The 24,359-nt window shown below is 39.0% G+C and overlaps 1 protein-coding gene across 1 annotated transcript; it reads right to left on the bottom strand.

The window, feature by feature from the left end:
- Window positions 1–326: 326 nt before the first annotated feature.
- Window positions 327–6,878, bottom strand: STEAP4 (STEAP4 metalloreductase). Its single transcript, XM_005418591.2, has 5 exons — window positions 6,870–6,878; window positions 4,884–5,339; window positions 3,024–3,551; window positions 2,300–2,464; window positions 327–1,301 (listed from the first exon to the last, which is right to left on the bottom strand). Exons 2-5 carry the CDS (start codon window positions 5,337–5,339, stop codon window positions 1,032–1,034), a joined length of 1,419 nt encoding a protein of 472 aa, XP_005418648.1. The 5' UTR covers window positions 6,870–6,878; the 3' UTR covers window positions 327–1,031.
- Window positions 6,879–24,359: the final 17,481 nt, after the last annotated feature.

Here is a 24,359-nt window from a genome sequence, read left to right as displayed (position 1 = left end):
CTTAGCAGAACAGGTTCCCAAAATGATAACAGAGCTCAATGGTGTAAAAAAAGAAAGAAATTTTATTGTCTTTAAAACGTGTATTTTCATAGAATTTCTGTAATGTCACATCCAATTATTAATTTTTTGAAAAATCAACAGTATTATATTCATGAGATATGACTATGACATATAACTCCTCAAATAAAAGGATTTCCCTTCAGTTTCTTTTCTTGCAACTCACTGCTTACACAAAAAATCACAGATCATTTTTTGCCTATACTTGAAAAGCTGAGGCTTGTAAGCACTTCTCACATTTCTGCCATTTTGATCTCTACTCCTTCCCCTTGCCCCTGAATTTCTGGTAGAGCAGTACAAGCGAAGATTCAGCAGTCCTTGACCCACACACTTTGAACATCAGGGTTCCTGTACACAAAACTTAACCATCTCTAAGGCATCAACAATAGTGCTCTCCTTGGATCAGATATTAATGGAGGATAAACAATGCTAGGAGGCAAAGCTCTGTTCCTTAGCTAGCATCCATCATGCCCCTGTTCTGTTGGTGCTGGTGGCTTCTGGGGTTAGAAACAGGGAAATGTGTGGAAACTCATGCAGGTGTGCATATGGATCTCTGTAGAAATGTGTAGGTGCATGTAGAGCTGAGTCCTGATGGGCAGGATAAGAAAGAGGAGCAAACCCTGTCTAACACCAAAGGTTTCTGTGATTCTGCTCAGCTCTGGAGGAGTTCAGGACAACAGAAGAGGGACATGGAACAACACCGACTTCTCACGTACCCTTCTTAGGATGGAGGGTAAATAGGCAAGGGGAAATAAACAAAGTGAAAGAGAGGGTCTGCCCCTGTGTGAAAGCATGCCGGGGGTGCAGAAACTCAGTGGCCTCATTTGCATTGAAAGCTTGTCATTGGGTGGCTTTGTTTCATAGAACCTGGCCAAGTTTTCACTTTTTCTCTCCCTTTACAGATAGAGTAGGTTTAAGACTTCATTTGGATATGCCCTCATAATATTTTTTTTTAATAATACAGTGTAGTCTAATTATACAGCAGACTTGTTGATAATGTAATTTGACTGTTTTGTGTATTTGGGATTTCTCTCCCAGCCCTGCCGAATTTGTGTGAGGGGTTTGTCTACACAAGGAAATATCAGCACAAATTTGACAACCAGTACAGCACATGGAACAATGAGGGACAGGATATAGATGTTTGGAAGATACCACTTGTATGCTGATGGGCTCAGGAACCATTTTCCACCATAAACCAGCGTGTGTGCAGTGCACAAAATCAGTGCCAGATATCCCAGTTTGGACTAAAGGAGAAGGAAGGAAAAAAAGAAGGAAAGAAATGGAGGTTAAAACAGTAAATTAAACCAGAACAAATGCAAATTTAAGGACACAGTAAGATTTGTGGCATGTGCCAACTTGGGGACTGGTGAAATGAAACTGTTTTATATAACATAAAGGCTCTTATTATTTTTTTAAAAAGTCAACTAAAATTGATATAGATTAAATAGTTTGGTTTTTTCTCTAACAATAATCCTTATAATTTTTCCTAGCTCACACATACTGCCTAGTGACTGTCAAATTTGTGAAATAGCGGAGCAAATGCTGACATTCAGTGGAGAGATTAAAGATTTTTTTATGCTGTAGTGCTAATCCATCCAGAAGTATCATACTGGGCAAGTTTTTTGCCTTGATAAAACATTCATTGATAGTAATTTCCTCTTCTCTTGCTCCCCTCCCCTCCAGCCCAGCTCCTGCAGAGGCACGGCAGCTTGCACCAAACTTCCTCCAAATGGAGAGCTGAGATTATAGTGTTACCAAGGGCAGCCTGTTTACAGTCACAGCAGTTTTTACAGTCTGCAGAAATTGCAGATTCTCTTTAGATGCTTGGCATTGAGAAGATTTGAGTTATAAAGTAATTTTCAGATCCATTTTAAGTGAATTATCTTGTGAACCAAAAAAATTAACCCAATAAAATGGCTAAATTATTTTGTGACTTGGTACAATTGTGGAATTTGATGTAAAAGTCAGTTTTCTGTTTTTCATTTAGGAGCTCACATCTTCCCAGCTTTCTCTTGTTAATGCAGTAGTCCCAGTTGTGCCATAAGCAGCCATCAGAGCAGTTGTGAGTTTTTACAGCTGTATGGCCATGTAGATGTTTTTTTCGCTGTGTGATGGTGGATAATGCACATTTGGAGATAATAATGGAGGAAAGCCATAAGTTTCTAGTAAACCTGCCCATGGCCACTGTTGATAAGGAAAGGAGGTGTTTTTAAAGAAGGTTTTTTAGAGATGGTTTTCTTACCTGAACAAATCGAAATTCTCGCCAGTTGACATTGTTGCTGACTGAAGGCAAGGAAGTTATTCCCAGAAGAACAAATAAAAAAAATCCTAAAATTCCCAAAGCCAAATAAGAGTCACTAAGCCAGGCATTAGTGTGGTCAAGTGGTTCTGTTTTATTGTTCAGTACCTGAAGAGAAGAAGACCAGGTGTATTTTAGTGATAGCAGTTTTAGAACCAATAAGGAGAAAAAGTTTCCTTACAGGTGAGTAGGAGATAAATGTTATACATTAACTCTCTGATTATCAGAGATTTACTTTGAATGCCTGTTCAAAAAGCAGAAGAATTATATTACACATAGGTTCCATGTAACTGTATTTGAGGTGCATATTTTACTGTTCTGTAGACCTGGTGAAGAGAGATATGTGATCCTTTGTTAAGAAAGATAGGAAAGTCATAATATATTATATTCCTGAAGGTATATGAAGAACTAATGTTTACATTTCCCTAATTATTTTATTAATATGTCAACTATCTAAGAGGAAAACTGAGGCCAGAAATCCCCTCAGCTCAACATAATATCAGCAAAATATAGATATATGAATGTCTGAAAGAAACAAAATCTAGGAATATTACTCTATTTTGAAGAACACTGGGCTGTCCACATGGATTTCTAAAGCTCCAGGTAGATGGTAGTATTTTAACAGGACCAGAAGAAGGGAAGGCTTAGAGCAGGGAACAAAACTTACCTGGGAGATGATTCCTTTGCCGGTTCTCCATCTTGCGAAGGCGCGCATTGGAGTAACAAGGGTGAACACAACATGCAGGGAAGCAAATGCCAAGGCTATTAGTCCAAGCTGTTTCCTACACAGCATCCATTTGTCCAGCCAGTCTGGGAAACGGCGGTACTTGGTACCTCTGTATAACTGAATAATTGCAGCAAATATACCAGGCAGATACACCAAGGCAAGAAGGATGAGTGCCACTACAGGGCAGACTCGATTTGGAATGGTAATTGCAATAAAAAAAGAAAAGTCATTGTTTTCATAAATATAAGTGTAAATTATATCAAGAGCCACACAGTATAAGAAGAAGAATGCAGTTAGGCCAAGGGACAAAAAGATGGGGAACTTCCACATTGGAAAGAGTTGCAGAGGGTAATTTTCTATTTCCTGAGCAGCCAAGAGGGATCCCTTATCTAGTGGAGTAAGACCCAGTGCACGAACAATATTCATGACCATTTGTTTAGCTTCCACATCATCTCCACAGACAAACACCTGCAGACAAAAACAAACAGAAGTTTATTTTTTTACAGATTTTTGTGACTTTCTCTGCTGCCATCCTGCCTGGATATGGACAGTAAGCACAAGCTTCTTTGGCTGCTTCTTTGCTTACTTGGCTTACTGCTGACCCAAATTAACATAGGCAAAAAAGTACCCTATAGGTACTTTTGTCAAAAAAGTAGATGAATATGATTCTTTACTTTAGGGAAGAAGATTGTTTCAAGTGGCAAAATTTTATATCTGGAAAGAACAATGTATAACAGGCTTAGTATATGTCTTTGAGTAGAAGACTTGACATACTTTTCTGAAGATCTGCAAGTAGTTTGTAAGCACAAGATTTCATAGGGCTAAATTGAAGCAAAATTTTCAATAGCAGTAAGTAAGAGCAAAATTTTCAGTTGCTGCTATAGTGGTCCATAAATACTCCAGGGAAGTCAGCACAGAGATCATTAAAACACGATTTGCCTGTCACAAAAATAAATATTAGTTCTTTCCAGGTCTCGTAAAATAATCTTTTCTGTGAGTGTGTAAGACAATATAGTCCTTTTGGAACTGGGAGAAAGGGGGCAATTTCTGCTTTTGTTGAGATGGTGAGGGTTTATAGAACCTAGGCTTGGAAGCCCTTGGGTCTCTAGCCAAAACCATTTATCTGCCAGCAGAGAGCAAAGTTAGCAATGGCTTGAGTAGCTGGATGATTTCATGTGTTGTGCAAGAGCACTTTCTTTTGAAGTGACTGAAAACAGGGCCATAATAAATTATTTATCTGCTTTCTATGACCAGCTCTGTGCCTGTTGGCCTGTGGTTGAGGAGGTGGTTGAAACAGTTTGCATGCACTGATGTTGTGTTACACTTAGGTGGCCATGATTTAAAAAGCTTTAGTAATTTATTCACCTTTCAGCATACATCTTTTGCCAATACTCATTGCCATATCACATCCTTGCCTCCCTTGTTCTGCTTTCTTCATTTTATTCTTGCTGTGAAAATTCCTTCTATCTAATTTCTGTTTAACTTTGGAACTATGATGACCAATTGATGCAACACTCCTGATTTGTTGTCTCCCTTGTAGCTTTGCTATCTTTCTTCTTTTACTTCTCTAGTGTCTCTGAACACCTGAGTTCACAGGCAAGGTATTTATATTTTCTGTCATGCCATATGAAAAATCCAAAGTAAATTTAGCTCACATTTAGTTTGAAATGAGAGATTATAGTGAAAACACCATCTCAACTCTGCCTAATTCTGCTGTCCTGGGTGTGTTTTGTGTATCTTAGAAGAAGCCATGTGCTGTGTAACTCTGTGACAGAGGAAACCCCTGTTGCTCAGCCTTACCTGCCGGCTTGCATCCAGTGTGCCTGACTGCAGGGCCCAGGCTGACACGGTGTTAAAGGCTTTCACAACCTTACTGCCGGGCAGCAGCTGCGCCAGGTGCTCCGCGTTCGACTCTGGGTACTGGTTTAATTTCAAGTTGTTGCTTATGTCCACCAAGACTTTTCCACGGAGAACCTCTGCTAGTGGTGTAAGAAAGTTGTAATGCTGCCTCTGGATTGCTATAATGATGATGGCAGCTCTCTGTGCCGCCTCTGCGTGGCCCAACACCTCTGCATCCTTGGGAATCAGGTTGGATATCTGGGTGCTTCGGCTTCCATACACCACTGAGTAGCCAGACTGAATCATCTTATGCCCCAGGGCTCGTCCAAAATCTCCAGTTCCGAATATGCACACTGTCTCTCTTTTGTTAGAAGTGTTAGGAGCCAAAGCCATCGTGTTGGAAGAATTTTTATTCATCTGTTAACAAAACCAAGGAACAAACCAAGGAAAACATCAATCTCTTGGAAATAAAAGGTTTGTATTCACTCTGGGTGTACAAAATAGACACCTTAGCCTCTTCTTGTCCTTTAATATAATTCCTGCACACTCTTCTGAATACACACTCAGAAGATTTATATACACTTTTTTAAAAAAACGTTCTGAATATTCAGTCCTCCATGTCTTACAGCACTCTCTTTTCTATCTATTTTATGGATTTTAACATCCAGCTGAACTGTTTCAGTTTTCCTCTCTCAAAGAGAAAATAGAAGGAAAAGACACAGAAGCACAGACAGCAAGGGTAGCATACTTGTCAGAGTAATTGCTGCTTATTTATGCTATAGAAAAGCATTGAGGAGGAGTCTGTTTCTAATCAGATTAGAACCTGGAAGGTCTTTTTCAAAATTCTTTATGAAGGGTAATTATAAAAGGTACCTATAAACCTATCTGTTGTTCTCAGTATTTCCTTAATGCAAATAGTCAGTGCCAGTTTGTTTTATTATTGTTCTTCAGTTTCCTGAAGAATGTTTCATGACGCATTTGGACAGTGGACTTGAATATTTAATGTTGAAAATAGATTTTTGATATTTATATATTACTCATAGTAAAATTCTCTTTGAGGTTTTTATCTCTCTACCTTTATCACTGTACCTGGCAACTTCAAAGTCTTTAATGTATTATCCATGCAATGGCAGTGTGTTCGCTCTGTACTTCCAGAGTGAGACCCATGATACAAATACAGAATCAAAAAGGTCTGTTCCATAGGTCTTGCAGTAGGTCCACACACTGCTCTCCCTTAACAAAAGGTGGATTCAGAGCAGAACACCTAAGACTCCAACAGGAGACCCTGGTCTCACGGTCTGTCCATCAGACAGGCCTGTCTGACCTGTCTTTTGGACTGTGCACCAGTTTGGTGCTTAGAGCAGCAATTTAATTTGCAGGAGCCCCAGTTCAGTTCTTAAACTACCTCACAGCTAACTGTCCTAATTAGAGCTGTGGGACCAATAGGTTTTACAGTTTGCAGGAGAAATTGTAAAGAAAAGTAATGCATTAAATGTTTAGCTAGAACCAAAACAACTTCTTTGCTCCTGTTGTTTATGACCCTTTGCTTACATTCTTCTGTGAAGCACCATTCAGAATACTGCAATTTATACATATTGCCTTTTAAAACACTGAGATGGTGTTCTTCACTTTCTTTTGTATTTTCCTCTAGCCAGAACAGTTTTTTCTTTTGAAAAATCTGACATGATTTTAAATTATTTGACCCAAAACTTGCATTTGTTTGGTGAATGAAAAAAATCAAGCCTCAGCTTCTCCCTACCTGCCATGACTTAGGGATAAGAGCTGTGAGTCAAGGATGCAAGCAGCTGTGGCCTATGCTGTAGGGACAAGCTTTGCTAGCAAGAGAAACACATAAATTCTTATTCTGAGAATCAAATGTGAAGATTTTTTTCTTGGACTACTCCTGTATGTAGCTATGTAGCCCTTGGCTGGCCTGCCCTGCTGCACTCTTGCACTGAGCTGTGGGAGCCCTGGTTTAGAGAGGTGCCAAGGCAGATGCTTCTGGTCGTTGGGGAAGGAGAGGATTCAGGCAGAGAAGAGCTGAGCACCTGTGTGCTGGAGGATCTGTGTGGCTCAAATAGGTCCCACAGGAGGCTTTGCAGTGCAGCTGGGGGTTAACCCTGGCTCTCTGCAGCTGGACTCCATATACTTTGACAAGTAGTACACTGAGCATGAAAATAGATCCTCAAAGGGACCCATCTGAATGTGCCTTGCATATTTGTGTGCTCTGACACATGCAAGGTCCTTTGACATATTTGAAAATCATTCTCTGAAGGCTTTATTAATGTCCCACGAGGCTCTAATGTGACTAAAGCTATGAAATTCCTTTCTGAGGATTGTCTGTATTTCAAAAAGAACAGAAGGGTTGCTTATGTAATATTAATAATGGTCCAACTCAGTACCTAATAAGATTCAACTCTCTTTCGTTAATTTTAGTTTTTAACAAAGTAGTCTCCTATCTAAAATAAAAAGTAAAACTTATTTGTAACATGTAATCATCCAGTTGAAAGCATCTGTATTTGTCGTCAAGAAATCCTCAAGTTTTTGCCACATGAACTGTGCAATTCATTCTCCTCTCTGAACTAAGGATGGAAAAAACCAAAACTCAGATGGATGACATCAGGTATTATATTTGGTAGATCAGTGGAGTTATGTTTTGTTTGGACTTATAAACATATTTAACATAGAAATGGATCCACCAGTGAGAAATAAGTCTATAAAGTACTTCCATTGCTCACTTATACTGAACACCTCATTTACTAGTGAACACTGAACTTGTTTTGCCAGAGAAGAAAAAAAGAGGGAGATGAAAAAAAAAATGGAAGAAAAGGGTTTTTTTTTCATAAAATGTGGTTTCCTGAAGTGCTATCTAAGATGTAAAGGGATTGTAAAAGTCATAGAAAGCTGAAGAGAGCTAAGGTTTTCTTTAGTATTTGTGGTCTAATATAGCTTAATACCATTTTTAACAAGAGAGACAATTTGCTTGAATAAATTGAGCAGAATTCACGTTTTCCTTGTGAGAGATAATAAGAATGCCCATAGCTGTTATGAAAGCACAAATTATATATTAGAAATAAACTATTAACTAATGAAATTTTTAACAAATGTATTATATTGTAAAACTGATAGTGCATCTGTTATTTCTGAAAATCACATGTAAGACAAAGCAAGTTTACTTTTAAATTCCAGGTCTTCTGCATGCCTTCTAAAAAATATAGTAATTAAGTTAATGTTCTCCATATAACCCTTCTTTTTCTTATTTTTGACATCTTTGTGTCAGCTGGCTCTAACTGAACCAAAAGAAGGGTGTAGGCTTGGCAGTGACTGTCTGGAGGTTAATTCAGGCAGTAGGATATGAGCATATAGAGAGTGTATAGGCACATCCTGGCACTGCTGCCTGTGTTTGAAGAAAATGCAGCATCTCATGGTGTGGTTTTAAAGTCAAAAGAAGGAAACTGGACTCCCAGATTCATGGCAGCAGTAGCTGGAATCTAAGAATACAGTAATTTTCTATAGAATGAGGTGTTTTATTGTGGTGTATCAGTGTGACAGATGGGAAGCAGAAATATATCACAAGGGACACAAGGTTTTTTGATACCTGGGAGCTCGGCCCAAAGGCTGACACTGGGCTGTCACTCAGCAGCTGGTGGCAGTGGAGCTCTGCTCCATGCCCATGGGTTATGCTGGGTGCTTTCAAAGCACCAGAGGAAAGCAGAAATACCAGCAAAGAAACGTGCAGTAATCATTATCTGTTCTTTTACATATGTAGCTGTAAATTATCTGAGAAAAAGCCATAGAGATTTGTGTGCATACATAATATTTTTCCTTATATCCATCCCCATAACATTAGAGCACTAGTAATGCCTTTTGTTATTTGAAAGATAATCTATGTAAACTTCTGCAATGATAGCTGTGTCCTTTCTCCTCTGCATTGTTGTTGTATTCTTCTACATTGAGTTATCCTATTTTAAGGAAAATGGTGGTAATCTCTGAGTTTTCTTGGTCAGTAAAGATGAAAGGAGATGCTGAAAAAAAAAGAAGTCACCTGCAGCGCTGTCATTTTTCCAAATTGCATAAACACTAAGGGGAAGTGAATAATGGGGAAGAGGAAGGTACAGTGTTTAGTTAAGCAGTTATGTGCAAATTCTTGATTATGTAGGAAATTGAATTAAGACAGGCAGATTGCTTTGCACATGGGAAAAAGGAGGGATATCCTAGCAGAAGCAATACCACTGATGAAGTACAATGCCAAAAGTGGAAAAGTGGAGATGGGATGGATAATGGAAATATCAGAAAGATGTAAAATGAAATACAGATGGAAGATCAGTGGAATGATTCAAAAGTTAGAAAGACAAGATGAAAGGAGCAGGAAATAGTAATTTTACTATTTACATTTTAAAAAGGAACAAAAAAAATTGCTCTGGTTGTGATCTTAAGAGGTCCTTTCAACAGCAGAATGAACAGTGTTTAAACCAAGTCTGACAGATGCTTGTCTCACCTGTTTGTGTGAGACCTTCCTGTGTTGTGGATGCTGAAGCTCCTTGCTTACTGCTTTCTCAGCCATTTTATTAGGCAAATTTTTGTATGAGCAATCTGTATTGCCTACCCCACAGTAGACACAGCTGTCAAAGGTGTCAGTTTATCCCCCTTCTCTTTGCAGCAGCCTTTGTTGGACATGAAAGCTGTTACTATTTCACCCTTTTCTTCAAGAAATAAAACAGTCTCACATCTTTCCTGTAACTCGTGTTTCTGAGAGTGGTGATCTTTCTCATGGCTTTCTTCTGATGTTTCTAGGCTAAACTGCTCCAAATGTTAATTAAAAGTGTGGTGCTGACTGCAGTACTCTCACAGAGATCTTACCAGACAGAAAAGGATTGCTTTAGTTGCCTCACAGTCCATATGTAATCCTGCTGTCACATTTGTCTCATTCACAGCACAGCTGATTCAATAGTCTGTCAGCTTGTGATGCATGAAGGTGATGAGTGCTTTAACAAGGGTGTGTGGCAACAGGGACCAAGATGTGGAGTGCAACACCTGGTGCTGAGCTCACAATTTGCACACCATCCACATGTCAGATTTCCACCTTGGACTAACTTTAGCCCTGCAGCCTGCATGCCCACTAGCAGCTGAATGCATTTGGGTCCACCTAAGACATATTTTCTGGCTCACCTTTTGTGGTAAGGAATCTAGTTTCCCAGATAACCCTGTAGTGTAAAGCAAAGCTTGGAAGTGATGATCTGCTTCTGCATCTGAGCAGAACTGAAATACCAATGCAAATGCATCCTCTTACACCCAGTCCTTTAATTGTACCTCTCCCATGCCACTTACTTCATCCTTGATTTCTGTACTGTTTTCAGAGTTGTATCGTGCACTTTTTGCTATTGAATAGTACCATGTTTTTTCAAACTGTAGCTTCAATTTGTCAAGATTATTCTGATTACCAGGCTGTCCTCTGACTTGCTTGCAGCCCTTTTCAACTTTGTCAGATTGTCATCTTTAATAAGTAGAATGTCTATTCTGTCATCGATGCCATTTAATGAAAGAATAGGAGTTTTGCCAGGAGAAACCCCCTGTATATCTGCAGTAAATGCAGTCTTCTATTTTGACAATGGTTAATGGAAAGACTGAAAAATGTTTCTTTTGCTAGTTCCATAGAACCCTGCCTTGTATTAGTTTAATCTAAACTGCATTTTTTAGTTTGCTTTTGACATTTTTTCTAACATTTACCATACTAAAAAATTTGCTTGTGTCAAGTTGTATCGCTTCTGTGATTCACAAGGCCTGTTATCCCTTTAGAAGAAATAATGGGGTTGGTTTGGAATGTCTTATTCTTGATTAATCCATGTGCCTATCATCTGTTTCTTTCTTATTTTCTATTTGCTTCCTTTATTTGCTTGAGAATTGTATTTAAACGGATTATTTAAAAGGACCATAATTCTGCACCTCCTTTTTCATCTTACATTTAAAAATAGCTGTTATTACCTTTCCAGTCTTTCAAAACTTTACCCCCTCCACACAATTCTTAAAGACAGTATTTACAACTGTGGAAATGCTTCAGTTATCACCTAAATGGTGTGAGATGAATTCCATTAGCCTCACTGATCTCAGGTCATTTAACTCACATAAGGATAGCCTAATCTCATTCTTCTGTAATTTAGCAAATATTTCCAGCTTTTCACTACTGATGTAAACCCTTCTGTCATGGTTGACCCTTCCAGTGAACGAAAGCAAAATAGCCATTACAGAGTTGACTTTCTTGGAGTCACTAGTCAATAGTTTCCCTCAGTTGAATGGTGGATCAATTCTCTCCTTGATTTTTCTTTAACAGTTTATGTTTTTACAAGAAACTTTTTGTTACCTTACTAATTATATTTCTTTTTGTGCTGTGGCTTTTCAAATCATATTAACATCTTGGCACAATTCTGTGCTTGTTCATAGATTTTGGTTTATGTGTGTTATTTGAATATGAAGTTTTGAAGAACTGACAGCTCCAGCCACATGGCTGTTTTATGGCAGTCCTTGCTCTGCATTGCAATCTTTATCTCTCTGCTTTTAGCAGAGATTCTTTAAGCAGCTGCCAATCTCCTGACCTAATTTTCTTCTCAAATTGTACTTCCCATGTAACATCACCTTCCCACCTTCAGGATCTAGTGTACTCTGCTTGCTATTCTGCTCGGGGAACAAATCCATTTTTGAGCACTTGATGTTTCTTGGTTGCCTGTGGTGGCTCCAAGCTGTGACAGAACCTCTGTATTTTCCCCTCTTTGTCCACAATCTTTTACTGGGATTATATTCTTTTATCCCTTGATTCAGGGCAAAATTTTAGAAGACAAAACAGGATATAAGGACTATGAGAAGAGAAAAGGCCAAAGAAATTTGACCTGTAGGAACAAGTGCCAGCACTGGTCCATTTATGTTTCTCCTTTTTTTTTTTTTTCTTCTTTTTAAGCTCGTTGTAAGAATCTTAATCCCAGAGGTGGACATAAGGATTATATTTTTACTGCTGTTTCCATGTAAATAACAGCAAGTATTCTGTTACTCTGTGCAAATAATAGAGAGTGTTAGGGATGGGAATGGCCTTTCGGGAGCAGCTTGCCATTGTTCTAGTACAGTATTCTGGAGGCAAATAAAAGTTCTGACTTAATACATCTTGCTCATTATACAGCATGTTGAGTGTAGATTCATATGTGTGAATTCATATATGGTTATACAGAAGTCATGACAACAGTATTGAGTGCATATTCCAGTGATTCTTTGTAGTAGAATTTGGATATGAAATCTGTTTTCTAAGTTCACCTGTCCACAAAAACCTTGTTTTTCCATATTTCAAAAGGACTATTTTCTATAATGATGGAGAGACATTTGAATTGACAATTGGGAGCTTATTAAATTGAGTCCATTGCTCAGATGAACTCTAATAGTACCTTGATCCATGGAGAAGTTAATTCTTTGCTCAGGTTCACTAACTCTGCTTGTACAGTAGTGAACCTGGGGCATCTGGACAAGTGGTTTGGGTTCAGACTGTGCCCTCATTTTAAGCTACCAACGTGGCTTCTTACATCACACCATAACCACACTGCTCTAAACATGGAGAATTTAGCTGTTTCTAGTTTGGCTTTTGTTGACTTTTTTGTTTGTTTGTTTTGTTTTGTTTTTTGGCTTCTGTATCTCTTGTTTTCATTACAGCAAAGATCAGCTGAGCTTTCTCACATAGCATCCACATAGATAAGTCCTCAAGCCTCTGCTAGAGGCCTTTTTCAGTCAAAGTTCTGTATCTCTCTAGTCAGGAAACACCTGGAAGCATGCAGCTGCTTACATGGATTCAGGAACTTACTTACATGGTTTGAACCATGCAGGCAGGGATGAGCACACGACAACTCATTTCAATAGCAGAGGTTCAGAGCATTGTCTCCCAAAACATTTTGAGAAGAGGTTTCCACCACCACTACAGAGAGTAAGCCCTGAACTCTGTTGGACCTGATGTGATTATTCATTTCAATTTTGCTGTGCTACTGTGAGCTAATCTCAAGCTGGCATTTAATGTTGAAATGGTGAAAATAAGCCCTTGTCTCATGTCCTGCAGACCTTCCTCATGCCTCTTTGAACAGACCAAGCAGGTTCAGTCAGGTTTGCTCCCCCAACGCCTCTGTGTACCCCTAATCCCTCCCTCCCTAAACATATATCCTTCTCAATTGTGGTTGAGCACTCCTGGTAGCCAGGGTGCTTTGATACCATCCCAATGGCATGTACTTATGCTGGGGGCAATAAAGAGGCCATGTCCACTGCCTTTGGCACCTTTGGTCATGGGCTTATGACCAAAAGTGCCAGAAGTAGTGGACATGGCCAGGATTATTTTTTTATTTTTTTAATATCAGGCCTTTGTTTCTCATTATTTCCTTTAAATTCTATATACCTGTGGGTGAGCATGGTGACCTTGAAACAAATAACTAAATGGGTACATATGTTTATTTGGATTTATCCTTTTTTCTCTGATAATTCTTAGTTTCCCATACTGTCAAGCTCTCCAAAGTTAAACTTTCTTTCTCAAATAGAGGTAATTCTCATTATTGCCTTAAATATTTATTGCAAGTACTGGCAAGCAGAAGTCATCCTTAGCTGCAGGGTTTTTTACCTAAATAAGACTCCTGTTTTGTCTTGTAATTTATGATCAAAAGGTGCATATTAGAAAAATGCCCTAATGCAGTAAAATTATACATAGTAGTCCATTAAATATAGTACAAAAAGAGGAAAATTATTATTTCTTGTTTAAGTAGTACTGCATCTTTGGAATACTTTATGAAGTATTTCACACATGCTTAATATACCATAATCCTGTTGTAATGTGGAAAACAGGTGAAATGAGATTTAGAAATTGTCCTCAGAAAGACAGGTACACTACTCTAAGGCAATCCCATTTACTTAAAATTTAATTTTACTATTTCCACAGAGAGAGAACAAAAACATTCTATAACAAAAAATGTTTCTTACAAGATGACATCTGTGGAACCAAATCTGCCCTAAAATACAAATTACATTTTCTGTTTCTTGATACACCTAAAACTAAAAGGCACGTGGCTAAACTACTGTCCCATAATTAATCCAGTACTTAAACACATCAAGAAAACAGCATAATAGCTCCAGCAAACCTATTACAACAAATTATGTGTGAATTTTCTTTCAAGCAAATGAATATCTGCTGTTCTTCTCAGCAGAAAATCCTGGACTCCAAGTTTTGACAAAGCTGATAAAAAATAATTTTTTGAGACAGTAAATCCTCCTATGGAGGACACTGCATTTCCCACATCTTCACTTTTTATCAGGAGTACACTAAAACTGCCTGGAGGCTCTTCAAACAGATGAAATATAGTCCTAAATAGATGTGCTTAATGTTGTCTAAATCATAGCAAAATACTGAGAGGGCTGGAAATCTGATCACCTCCAGCTGCTCCCATAAACACGTAATACACAGCTATAAATTGAGTAATTTCCTCAGTCTCTTCAGGGCTGTTGTTTTATTTTGAGGTTTGTAGGTATTAATCTTTAATTCAGCCTATTCAACTGCAAGAAGAATGAAAATATTTCTTAAAACACGTGAAGGTGAGCAAGTGTGAGGGAGAGAGATCCCTGCCTACAGTGCAGGGGCACTGGGTTTATCCCAGCTGGCCGAGGAGATGTTCTGAGGCTTTGAAAGCCATGCTTGAAGATCCACCAGGCATGGAGAGGCACTTCTTGGATTCCTGCCAGGGCATTCCCTTGCTGTGAAGCGATTTTCTTGAGCATCTTTTATCTGCCATTTAGAGACAGTAACAAGTAGTTGTGTCTCACAGAGAAATAACACTAGAAATAATAAAGCCTGGCTTCCTAGGGGTTTGTGTTTCTTGGCTGATTACAGGCACTGATTGAAACTGTTTGTAATCACAGGAGATGACTCCTGTAACATTTCTTCCAGTGGATTTTAGATATTTCAAATTTATATAGCCACATTATACTCTTTCATTTTTCAGGACTCTTCTGTGGGGTCTTCAGCTGCCCTCTTTCATGCAACATGAGAAGAAGTGAGAGCTCTGCCCTTCTGGTATATTTGTTTGAAATCGTCAGTAAAAAAATGATTGAGGAACACACACACATGTGAGACACTCACGTAACTCTGCACGACTGAGAGGATTTTTCACTTCCTACAGAATTCAAGCTAATGTAGTGGACACCCCAAAAATTTGTGAAGTACACAGACCCAAATGCATGTCTGTACCACCAAACGAGAAGGAAGAGAGTGAAGCAGTTTTTACCCAACATCATTGTGGTCTCTTGACAGTAATGGAGAATGAGGAGGGGATTTTATTTGGGAGGCTTTTAGTGAAGCCATCAGTGCCTTGCAGTGAGACTGGAATTAGCTGAAGTTAAACCAGCAACCTACCAAAACCAGACCTTCTGAACACTAAAAATGTGTTCATGCCACATGTTTATTATGAGCTCTAGGAGAGCATGAAAAGCCTCTCTTCCCATTTACACTAATGAATTCTTGATTTGCAGTTCTCTTGCTCTTGAACCGGGTTGCACAAGTGGGGAATGAAGCCCAGTTGTTTTGTTCTACCTTTCACGAAAGAAAGGGCAAAGTGGCTGCAGTGGTGCAGCAACAATAGTCTTGGCTGTCTTACACTCTTAGAAATCTGAGAAGTGAGAATATGATGAAAGATTTGAGGAAACAAAGCATGAGTATGAAACTTTCTTGCCAAAACAAATAAATGTGGATTTGCAACATTTCAGGAATGGGGCCAAGCAGATTTTACAGGAAGTTCATTAATCCAGGTTTAAAGACATAGGATTGGACAATCCAAGACTGTGGATAACTTCATCAGTTCCCTTACTCACTTGAAGTGTACTAATTGTATTTACTTGCTCCTTTTTGTTTCCTTTCTTTATTTTATGTGGACTTGAACATTTTCCTCTCTCATTTCACTGAATCTGAGTTGCATCTGCCTGCCTCCAGGACAAAATGAACACTGATATTTTCAGAAGAAATTATTCCTCAAAAAAAAAAACCCCAAAACACACCAACCCAAAATATCCCAAAAACAAAAGGAAAAAAAGAGTGAGATAGATATTATAATATGCTGTTGCGTTTTTCAACACAGAAAAATTCTTATCAGACAATGTTTAAAATACTTGTCAAGATGGAAGAAGCTCCCCTTCTTACTGAGCCACTGATTTCAAAACTCTTTAAGCAATAACCTTAAGTTACAGGCTTTGAAAATTAATTGCTGAGGAGCCTGAATTTAGAAACATGCTCTTAAAATAGAAAAAAAACAAACCCAGCAACAGGATTAGTAAAAAATTGACAGAGCTTTTCAGGGCAGCATCCTAGGCTGAGAAAAGGAAAGATCTAGGGTTTATGGTTCTTTTTGGTTTTTTTTTTTTGAACCAAAGCATCCTTTGAGTTCAGCCCAGATTTGCAGATGGGCAAGCTGCTGCTGGTGATTCCTGCCTGGCAAGCAGGGATGAGTGTGCAGACCAGTGAGTTATTAGCTCCTCTCCCAGCCCAGATATTGGTACAAATATCATCTCTCTGCCAGAGTACTGCCTTGGGGCACTGCTTTTGGGGCACAGCACTGCCACCAACTTGTTTACAGGCTGCAATGGGGAGCCAGAGTTATCCTGTGCCACTGCATGGGGGACAGGAACCCTTACAAAACATGTCTTACAGATCTCTGCTGCGTGTGCCCTCTTACACAGGGGCCGTGGCCATCAGACAGAACTCACCCTGATTTCTGTCTTCTGCTCGCTCCTGGGTCTCAGTCAGGGTCTGAGACCTACTCCCATTTCCTACCCCTGTGAAATATGTGGGGTTGAGGCAGAAGTCACTCTTGCTTCTGCATGTCAAGACCATGCAATAAGCAAAAAAAGGAGTGAAGGAAAAAGTGGATATTTGGAACAGAGACAAATGAAAAGCTTTTTACTAAACCTAGCTGAAGAGCAAAGAAGAGGGTGCCAAGAGGTAGGAAACAAAGTGTCGTGCTGCTTCTGTAATTGCCTAATTGGACAAAATAATTCCCTCCTGCAGGGTGACCCTCTCTTGATATCCAGCAAGGAAATACCATATAAAATAAGGAACTGAATTTTCTGAATAAATTTACTGTCTTTATTGGATTACCATCTTATGCTATTATGATTATTGCATAATTATCCACTTTTTGTGAGTACTCATGTCTTTTTACATATTTCCTGCTCTCACAGTCATCATAGCATGGGACCACCCCAGAGAAATCATTTGTCAAACTATCTGCTGCTTTAATGATGCCAGAAAGTGTTTTGCTCTTTGGCAATCAACTTCTCCACTTAATTTCTTAGCTCTTAAGGCTTGTTTATCTAGAGGCCTCCAGAAACTTGCTCACATAGCTGGCATCACTAAAGGTGGTAGGCAGCAGTAAAACACTTTGATCCAAGTCCTCAGGTGCTGTAACTTGTCTGAATTGGATGGCTGAGCCTTTTCACTATTGATCAAGCAGTTTGTAGCAGATTATTATAATTGAGCACCTTTGAAGTGCCAAGTTGTATGAACTCTGGAGCAGTTCATGTTTCAGAACTCAAATCAAATTTATTAATATTCTAATTTTATAGGGATATAGTGCTGTTTATGGAGGTGGTTTTTCTGTACATTTTTACTTGTCCTGGCAAGGCTGCTCCACTTGGGAAAAACTCATGTGGGGAAATTATCCATAGCTAAGAACCTGTCCTCACACCTGATTTAATCTTTACCTGATGTTTTTCAAAGACAGTCATGGGAACAGCATGTCCCAGTGGAAGGTCAAACCCAGCCTTGCTGCTGAGCCAGGCTGATCTGTGCTGCTGATCCAGGCTCTGCCAGTGCAACAAATGAGGCAGCTCAGCCAAGCACTGGAAGAGCAGCCCCAAGCCAGGCAGCCCGAGCCTGTCCCCAGCAAAGTTAGGGCATTTCTCTGGTAACCCTACCAGCAGAGACAGCACTCAACAGTTTAGTAAAGTAAAAACAATAGCTGAAAGTCACCTTGGCAGCGGTGCATCCAGGGCTGCACGCAGTAGTCACTATGAAGTTGGGAGGAAGCTCTGTCAGTCCTCTAATGAATGCTTTTGCTGGCAGCTATTCCTTGTCTCCAAGAAGCACCATTATAACCAGTGCTCACCTGAGCTGCCACCCAGCACAGTCCCAGAACCCTGCTCAGACCTCCTCAGCTGGGAGGACAAAGCTGTAGGGAGCCCAGGAAGGACTCGCCAAGACATTTGGGAGTGCCCCTACTTCTCACAGCCCTGCCTACAAACATCTAGTAAGTGAATTAAATGAGTATTTTATTAACAGTGCTCTCACTAAGGGGAGTACATGTTGGAGAAATTTTAAAAAGAAGACAGTCTCTGGTTCTAAACAGTGATGTCAAAAGAGAAAAAAAATCCCCAGTATTTTGTTTTAGAGCATACAGGGACAAAAAACTCCTCACAACTGAAATGCAATAAGCATTCAAATGTTACATTTAAATACCTGTCTCTACATTTTCTTCCCAAAACCTGGTTTTTGAACGCCAAAGTCAATATACATGAAAATCTGAATAGAAATAAAGTCAAAATGCCAATGCCTCTAAAAAGTCCCACAGAAAATAAGATATTGAAAATCTTGCAGTTCCAGTCTGCTAGTTCAGCAACCAAGATGAGAAATGAAGAAATGTTGGCTCAAATCTTGAAGTTACCAAATAAAATGGTTTAAATAAGAAATAGACTAGGGAGCAGTGAAAGAGATCTTAAAATATGTAGATTTTAATTATTTTGCCTGAAAGTCTCAGTTGCTGTCTGTATTTTTGAGAGACTGGGTTTATAGGGAGCACCCAACACCTACGCTGATGGGATTTACTTTGGAGTAGCTCTGGTCTGGTCCTGTGAGCTTAACTGCAATTAGCTGTGATTGTTTTGCTTTCCCCATGAGCAGCCAAGATTGCACATCCTCAGCTGCTCTGCAATGTGAGACACTGAGCCATACATGGTGGAGAGCAGCAGATTCATTCCCAAGTGAGCTCCTGCTCTGGAACCAACTGCTAGTGTAGGCTACACACTTTGTTCATAATTTCTCAACACAAAGTAGAACATCTGATTATCATTTCTGTGTGTAACTAGGAGAAGTAATTAAAAAACATACCATCTGCTTAAAAATGTACAAATATGAAAAGTGCCTAATATATTGTTATGAGAAAAGTCCAATAGGGAGGAAGAAAACAGCAATGCTTGATTTCTCAATGATTATTGCAATATTTTGGTACGTAGTTACAGTGCTACTTCATGCTAGTCTAAGTCATTGCTATAAACAAATCTAGGAGCTTCAGAAAGGCCACATCTAAAAAAGAATTTTCATCTTCCACTAATTGCATCATTTTATGGAGTCTTAACAGACTTGAAAAAATTGGCCTACAGTCTGAGTGACAGTTTGCGTTACAGATTTAGAGAGGATATGAAATTTTCCTATATCAAAGCTGAAGAACAGTTCTGACAGCTGCAAATGTTCTCTGAATTAATAATGTGGGGCTGGTATAAGACAATATTTAAGAAAAATCCATTTCTCTCTGCAGCATTGAAGCCCCTTGCTTATAAAATATTAAACAGGATTAAAATTGGTATGCTGCTTGAATGGAATGAGAGAACTTGAAATCCACATATGAATCCATAAGTAAAAATAATCATTAGGTCTAACTTTTATTAGTGATAACTTATAATTCAGGGTAAAACACCACCCTTCCCTTGCTGCTAAAATTCAAAACAATATTTTGGCTCTGCCATAGGAAAGAAAATCCACTATCTAGCTTCATTATTTAAACCTCACTGACCAATCCTTATTTGCAGAAGCTTTCTTCACTGTATAACAATAGCTATAGCAAACACCTCTGGAAGATTAAATAAGCCTGTTATCTGCTATGTAAGCTCTCTGAATATTAACTGACAAATTTGAAGTTTTGGTTTGTCCTGACTTTATACATAAAATTACTTTCTTATTTCTCAGTGCTTCCTCGTATCAGCTCTTAGCTACAAATAGATTGTGTAATGTCAATAAAAACCCAGGAGACATAGCTTGGCTCTGTGGTCTTTTTGTCTAGCAGAGAGAAAGGCTGGGCTAAAATTTCATCAAGAGACTTAAAAATTTAACTTCAAGCCCACCTAAACTTCTCAGGTTGACAGTTTAGCCATTTTGCTCCCCATTCTCACCTTCAGGAATGAGAGAAACCTGTGTCATCTGTGTAAAACTCACCTGTGCACTCAATCTGACGCAGTCCCCCTAAGCAAGCCAGTGCTTTCCCAGCTGGTGAGATGCTGTATGTGGACCACGGGAAACCTCAGGAGCTGCAGAGAGGTCCTGCTGCCTGGAGTAGACACAGAAACCCTGACAGCCCAGTTGGTATTTATCTAGAGGAAGTCAGGGTGAGTGTATGGGGCAGGGATATGTGAGTGGATGTTGCAAGCCTTTTCTGTCTGTGTGGGATGAAAGAACTTCCCGTCAAAGTCTCAGGGAAAGTCCCAGCCCTTGTATTTACAGCTGAGGTGAAGCTGTGGTTGCTTTTATCATGCTGGCACTGACTTGCCCCTTGGCTATTGGCCAGAGCTAAGGTTTGGCTGCCTTTCCCCAGTCTTGTAAGACTAACCAGAATTGTGTAAGCCAGTAATGTTGTAGAAGCACAACAACAAATATTTGTCTGGAAGGAAAGCTGCTTTTTTTTGTCTTGGCTCTTCTGTGCTAGTCTACCTGTATGTAAGGACAGTAAGATTGCCACATTGGGATGAAAGGAATTTGGCATGGGGTGGTTGAAAGTAGCTGATCTCTGAAATTCTCTGGATATTCTTGGTAAGTGCAGCTATCCTGAGGTGCCAGAGTCTGTGATGGATAAATGTTGAGAAATGAGTCTTTGAGGGATAAGCCACTGTGTAGATGTCAATTTTGTAATGTTACATATCTGTTTGAAATGGGACATAATTCAAAACAGATGACTTGAGCATCATTGAACTAGATCATAATCCAGCTAAGAGCAAGGGGCTAAGTCCCACTAGCACCGAAATTTCGCAAGTTTGAAAAATGACTTGAAGGGGGATTTAAATAATATAGCACTCTAGAGTTGCAAGCAATTTCTGACCTTAAAGAGGAAGATAGTAAAATAAAAATATTTTTACATAATCTTGACTTTGGGAGAATTACTGGAAACTAATTAGAAAAACACACTAAGAAAAAAGAGTCATAGAATATATAAAACACAGAGGTAATTTCTAAAAGCAGAAAGAAAGGACAATAATAAGTGTCATTCAGAACAATCTGTGACTGCACTAGGGCTGAAGAAAGTATATTTGAGAGCTTGAGTTCTAGAAAAGAGATCAGGTCATGTTTGAGATTTAGAACAGGAATAGCCTGTGTCATTTGTACACTGTGATAAAAAGCATAAGCCAGTTTGATGCCTGAACTACTGGAAGAGATCCAGAAAGTGAAAAAGGGGATATCACTTTGAAAGAGCTTGGAAGATTCAACAAGGTGCACCTGGCATGTGCAGTGTGTGTGACCTGGCTCAGAATGTCCAGTGAGGCAGTGGATGTGTCTGGGGGTAACCAGCGCAGTATTCATTTTCAGGTGACCCTTATATGAAGATGCTGCCAAGAATTGTGTTTTACATTTAAATTAAATGGAATGGAGAGGAAAATAGTTGACTTGCAGAATTTAAAAGCACAAGGCTAACCCCACAGAAGTTATATGAGAAATAAATGTACAAATTCATAATAGATGGGAAAAACGGCAAGTGCAATGCGATTCAGTGCATCAAGTTGATCTAAGCATTGATTTCCTGTGTAATAACATGATCAAAAAATCTGAAAATAATTTGAGGCTATTTTCCAGTGGATAAATACCTTGTGAATACTAAAAGAAACCCAGGAAATCATTGAGTTGCCCAACATTTCACACACCTATGTGATCCCTTCACATTATAAAGCAATGCCTTAAAGAGCAGCTGAATATGCTCATTGCGCTGGAAGGACTGGAAGAACAGACTAAATAATTCTTGTAATTATAGGAAAGATGAATGAAACTCCTTGTTCATCCATTGATGGGCCTGAAGAAACAAAAGAGGTCTGTGACAGAGGTTCTGGTGGCTGTTCATATTAGCAAAAATAAAAGAGGGTTTTAAAAAATTTTTGAAACATTTGTGAGCCGCACTCTTTTCTCAGATGTGTATTTAGGCTGCATTTAGCACCCGAGAAAAATTGTGATGAATTTTGCCAACCTTTCAGGTTAGTAAGATTTATACAGATGACATTTAGATTTGATGAAAAATTACTGCCTCAGGGTACATATGGAAAGAAACTGTGCTTCTGGGCTGAAGGTGGAAAAACAACGATGTAAATACCATGTAACACAAATAATAACACACTTGAAAAAGTTGGCACAAACCAAATTAAATCACCAGAAAATATTCAGTAATTTGTGTTCTCCAAAAGTATTTGGGTGCTGAATTGTAAAGAGAAATGCGTACCTACTGTAATTTCTTGAGAGCACTGTCATGATCATCTCACATATAATTATTGAAGGAAATGAGAAACAGGAGGGATTAATTAGATATTTCAGAGTTTAAAGTAAATTTTCCATGGAGGATTTCAGGGCAAATGATGATGAGGCCATTTTAAACAGTGTGGAAAATGAAAAAAAAAAAAAGAGTGCAGTAGTTTATGAGTTAACAAAACTTTTATATACTCATAAGGGAAAAAAAAGATTTAATCTTAGTCATGGAAATAAACAAACCCATACATTTTTATTTACTGGAGGCCAGTGCCATTTGAAACTGATTATAAATCATAAGGAATTACCAAACAAAGCCTGGCCAATGGCCATTTTTCATTACTTTTCAGTTATGGAGTGTGACTTGCAGCTTCAATATGTTCTTGAAATTGCAAGCTGGATTTCTAGAGCATTTGACAATGGAACCAAGTCCAGAGAGATATTTGCTCATCACTCTTATTGCTACAATAGCTACTGAGGCTAAGATGCTTCAGAAAATGGCTCATATCATTGAATGCAAGATTGAATTTAGCCTAAAAACATGGGAGTGGTAAACTTGAAAGCACTACTGGGGAAGATCTTCCACAGCATATGTGCCAAAAAATTTCAATATTCAAATGCATAGGGAAAAGACCGGGGACATGGGAGGGGTGTGCTCTTCTCTGTGCCCATCTCTCACACTTCATCCTTCCTTTTTTTTTTTTTTTTAATTTTTAAATTTTTTTTAAAATTTGTTGTTTCCTATCATCACTTGTCTGTGCTCATTTTTTTTTAGGGAAAAGGAAAAAAGAGCAATGGTGTTACAAAGCTGCATGTTGTATTTTGTAGGAGGTTGTTTCCCCAGGCTCATAGTTAGAGTGCAAGAAGAGATGACAACCTTCTAAAAAAACCCAGAAGGGAAAAAGAGGCACAAAGCCTGTCAGTTTGTGCTGGGAGATCTCCATCAGACAGCAAACTCACCCTGGGACCTGGGAGACCCAGGACACTCAGCAAGGATGGTGCCCCCTGAGAGAAGCAGTCCTGGTGCCCTAGGGGAGCCCCCATACCCACAGGGACACCGCAGGGCCCCTCAAAGGCTGGTGGAAATTTACTGATAAATGCAGCCTCAAGGCTTCTGATAAACATTTGTATCCTTCTTTTCTATCCCTGTTTGAAATATACTTGGTTTTATGTTTTCCTTGGCAGGGAAGTATAGCCTTGGGAATATACATTAAAGTTTTAGCACGTGAAAAAAAAATTCTGTCTATAGCTTTGTAAAGCCTGCCTTTGCTATGAGCAGCCCTCACAGAGAGAGGAACATCATTTTGCTGGGGGTTTATTCTGAGGTCACAGAATTACAGATTACACAGGTCTTCAGGATGGAAGTCAGCATGTTTTTGAGGATTTATGCATTAGAGATGGTGAAATACCACCAAGCACACTAGTTAACCCAAATCTCAGACATGCCAGAGTAAATGGATTTCTCCTTGAAAACAGGGTACACAGTAGCATGGCTTAAACCCAAGCTTTGTCCTGTATTCTTTGTCCCTATCATGGCATTTAAGCTGCACAAAGCTTAGTTTCTTGAGAGTGAAGTACTGATTCCTCAGTGTTTAGGGGTAGCTGACTTGACATCAGCTTTCCCAGAAACAGGAAAAAAAATCACCCTTCACAAAATCACAGATACAGGTGTCACTTTTAAACTCACGGATTTCCCATACAATGACATTGTCTGATTGGAAACAGTTTAGAGTAATTTCAGTGAAACTTGATTTAAAAAAAAGGTGGTTAGGAGATTATTTGGATCCTATTTCCTTTTCAAATAAAGTCAACAAACTTTCTTGAACTTTGTTTGACACTGCTTCATGTGTTGGTTCAGTTGCATCCTTGTGCTCGAACTGAAGCTGTTGACTGTAAGT

The sequence above is a fragment of the Geospiza fortis genome, unplaced genomic scaffold (genome assembly GCF_000277835.1).
Source record: "Geospiza fortis unplaced genomic scaffold, GeoFor_1.0 scaffold138, whole genome shotgun sequence".
In the NCBI taxonomy this organism is placed as follows: Eukaryota; Metazoa; Chordata; class Aves; order Passeriformes; family Thraupidae; genus Geospiza; species Geospiza fortis.
This window is presented reverse-complemented; position numbering and strand designations above follow the sequence as displayed.

Bases quoted from the DNA above. Each gene is read 5' to 3' on its own strand.
- STEAP4 (XM_005418591.2), bottom strand. From the start codon at position 5,339: ATGAATAAAAATTCTTCCAACACGATGGCTTTGGCTCCTAACACTTCT. The intron at 3,552-4,883 runs GTAAGGCTGAGC...TTTTGTCTGCAG, and splicing joins CACTGGATGCAAGCCGGCAG to GTGTTTGTCTGTGGAGATGA. The intron at 2,465-3,023 runs GTAAGTTTTGTT...TCTTCTCTTCAG, and splicing joins GCAAAGGAATCATCTCCCAG to GTACTGAACAATAAAACAGA.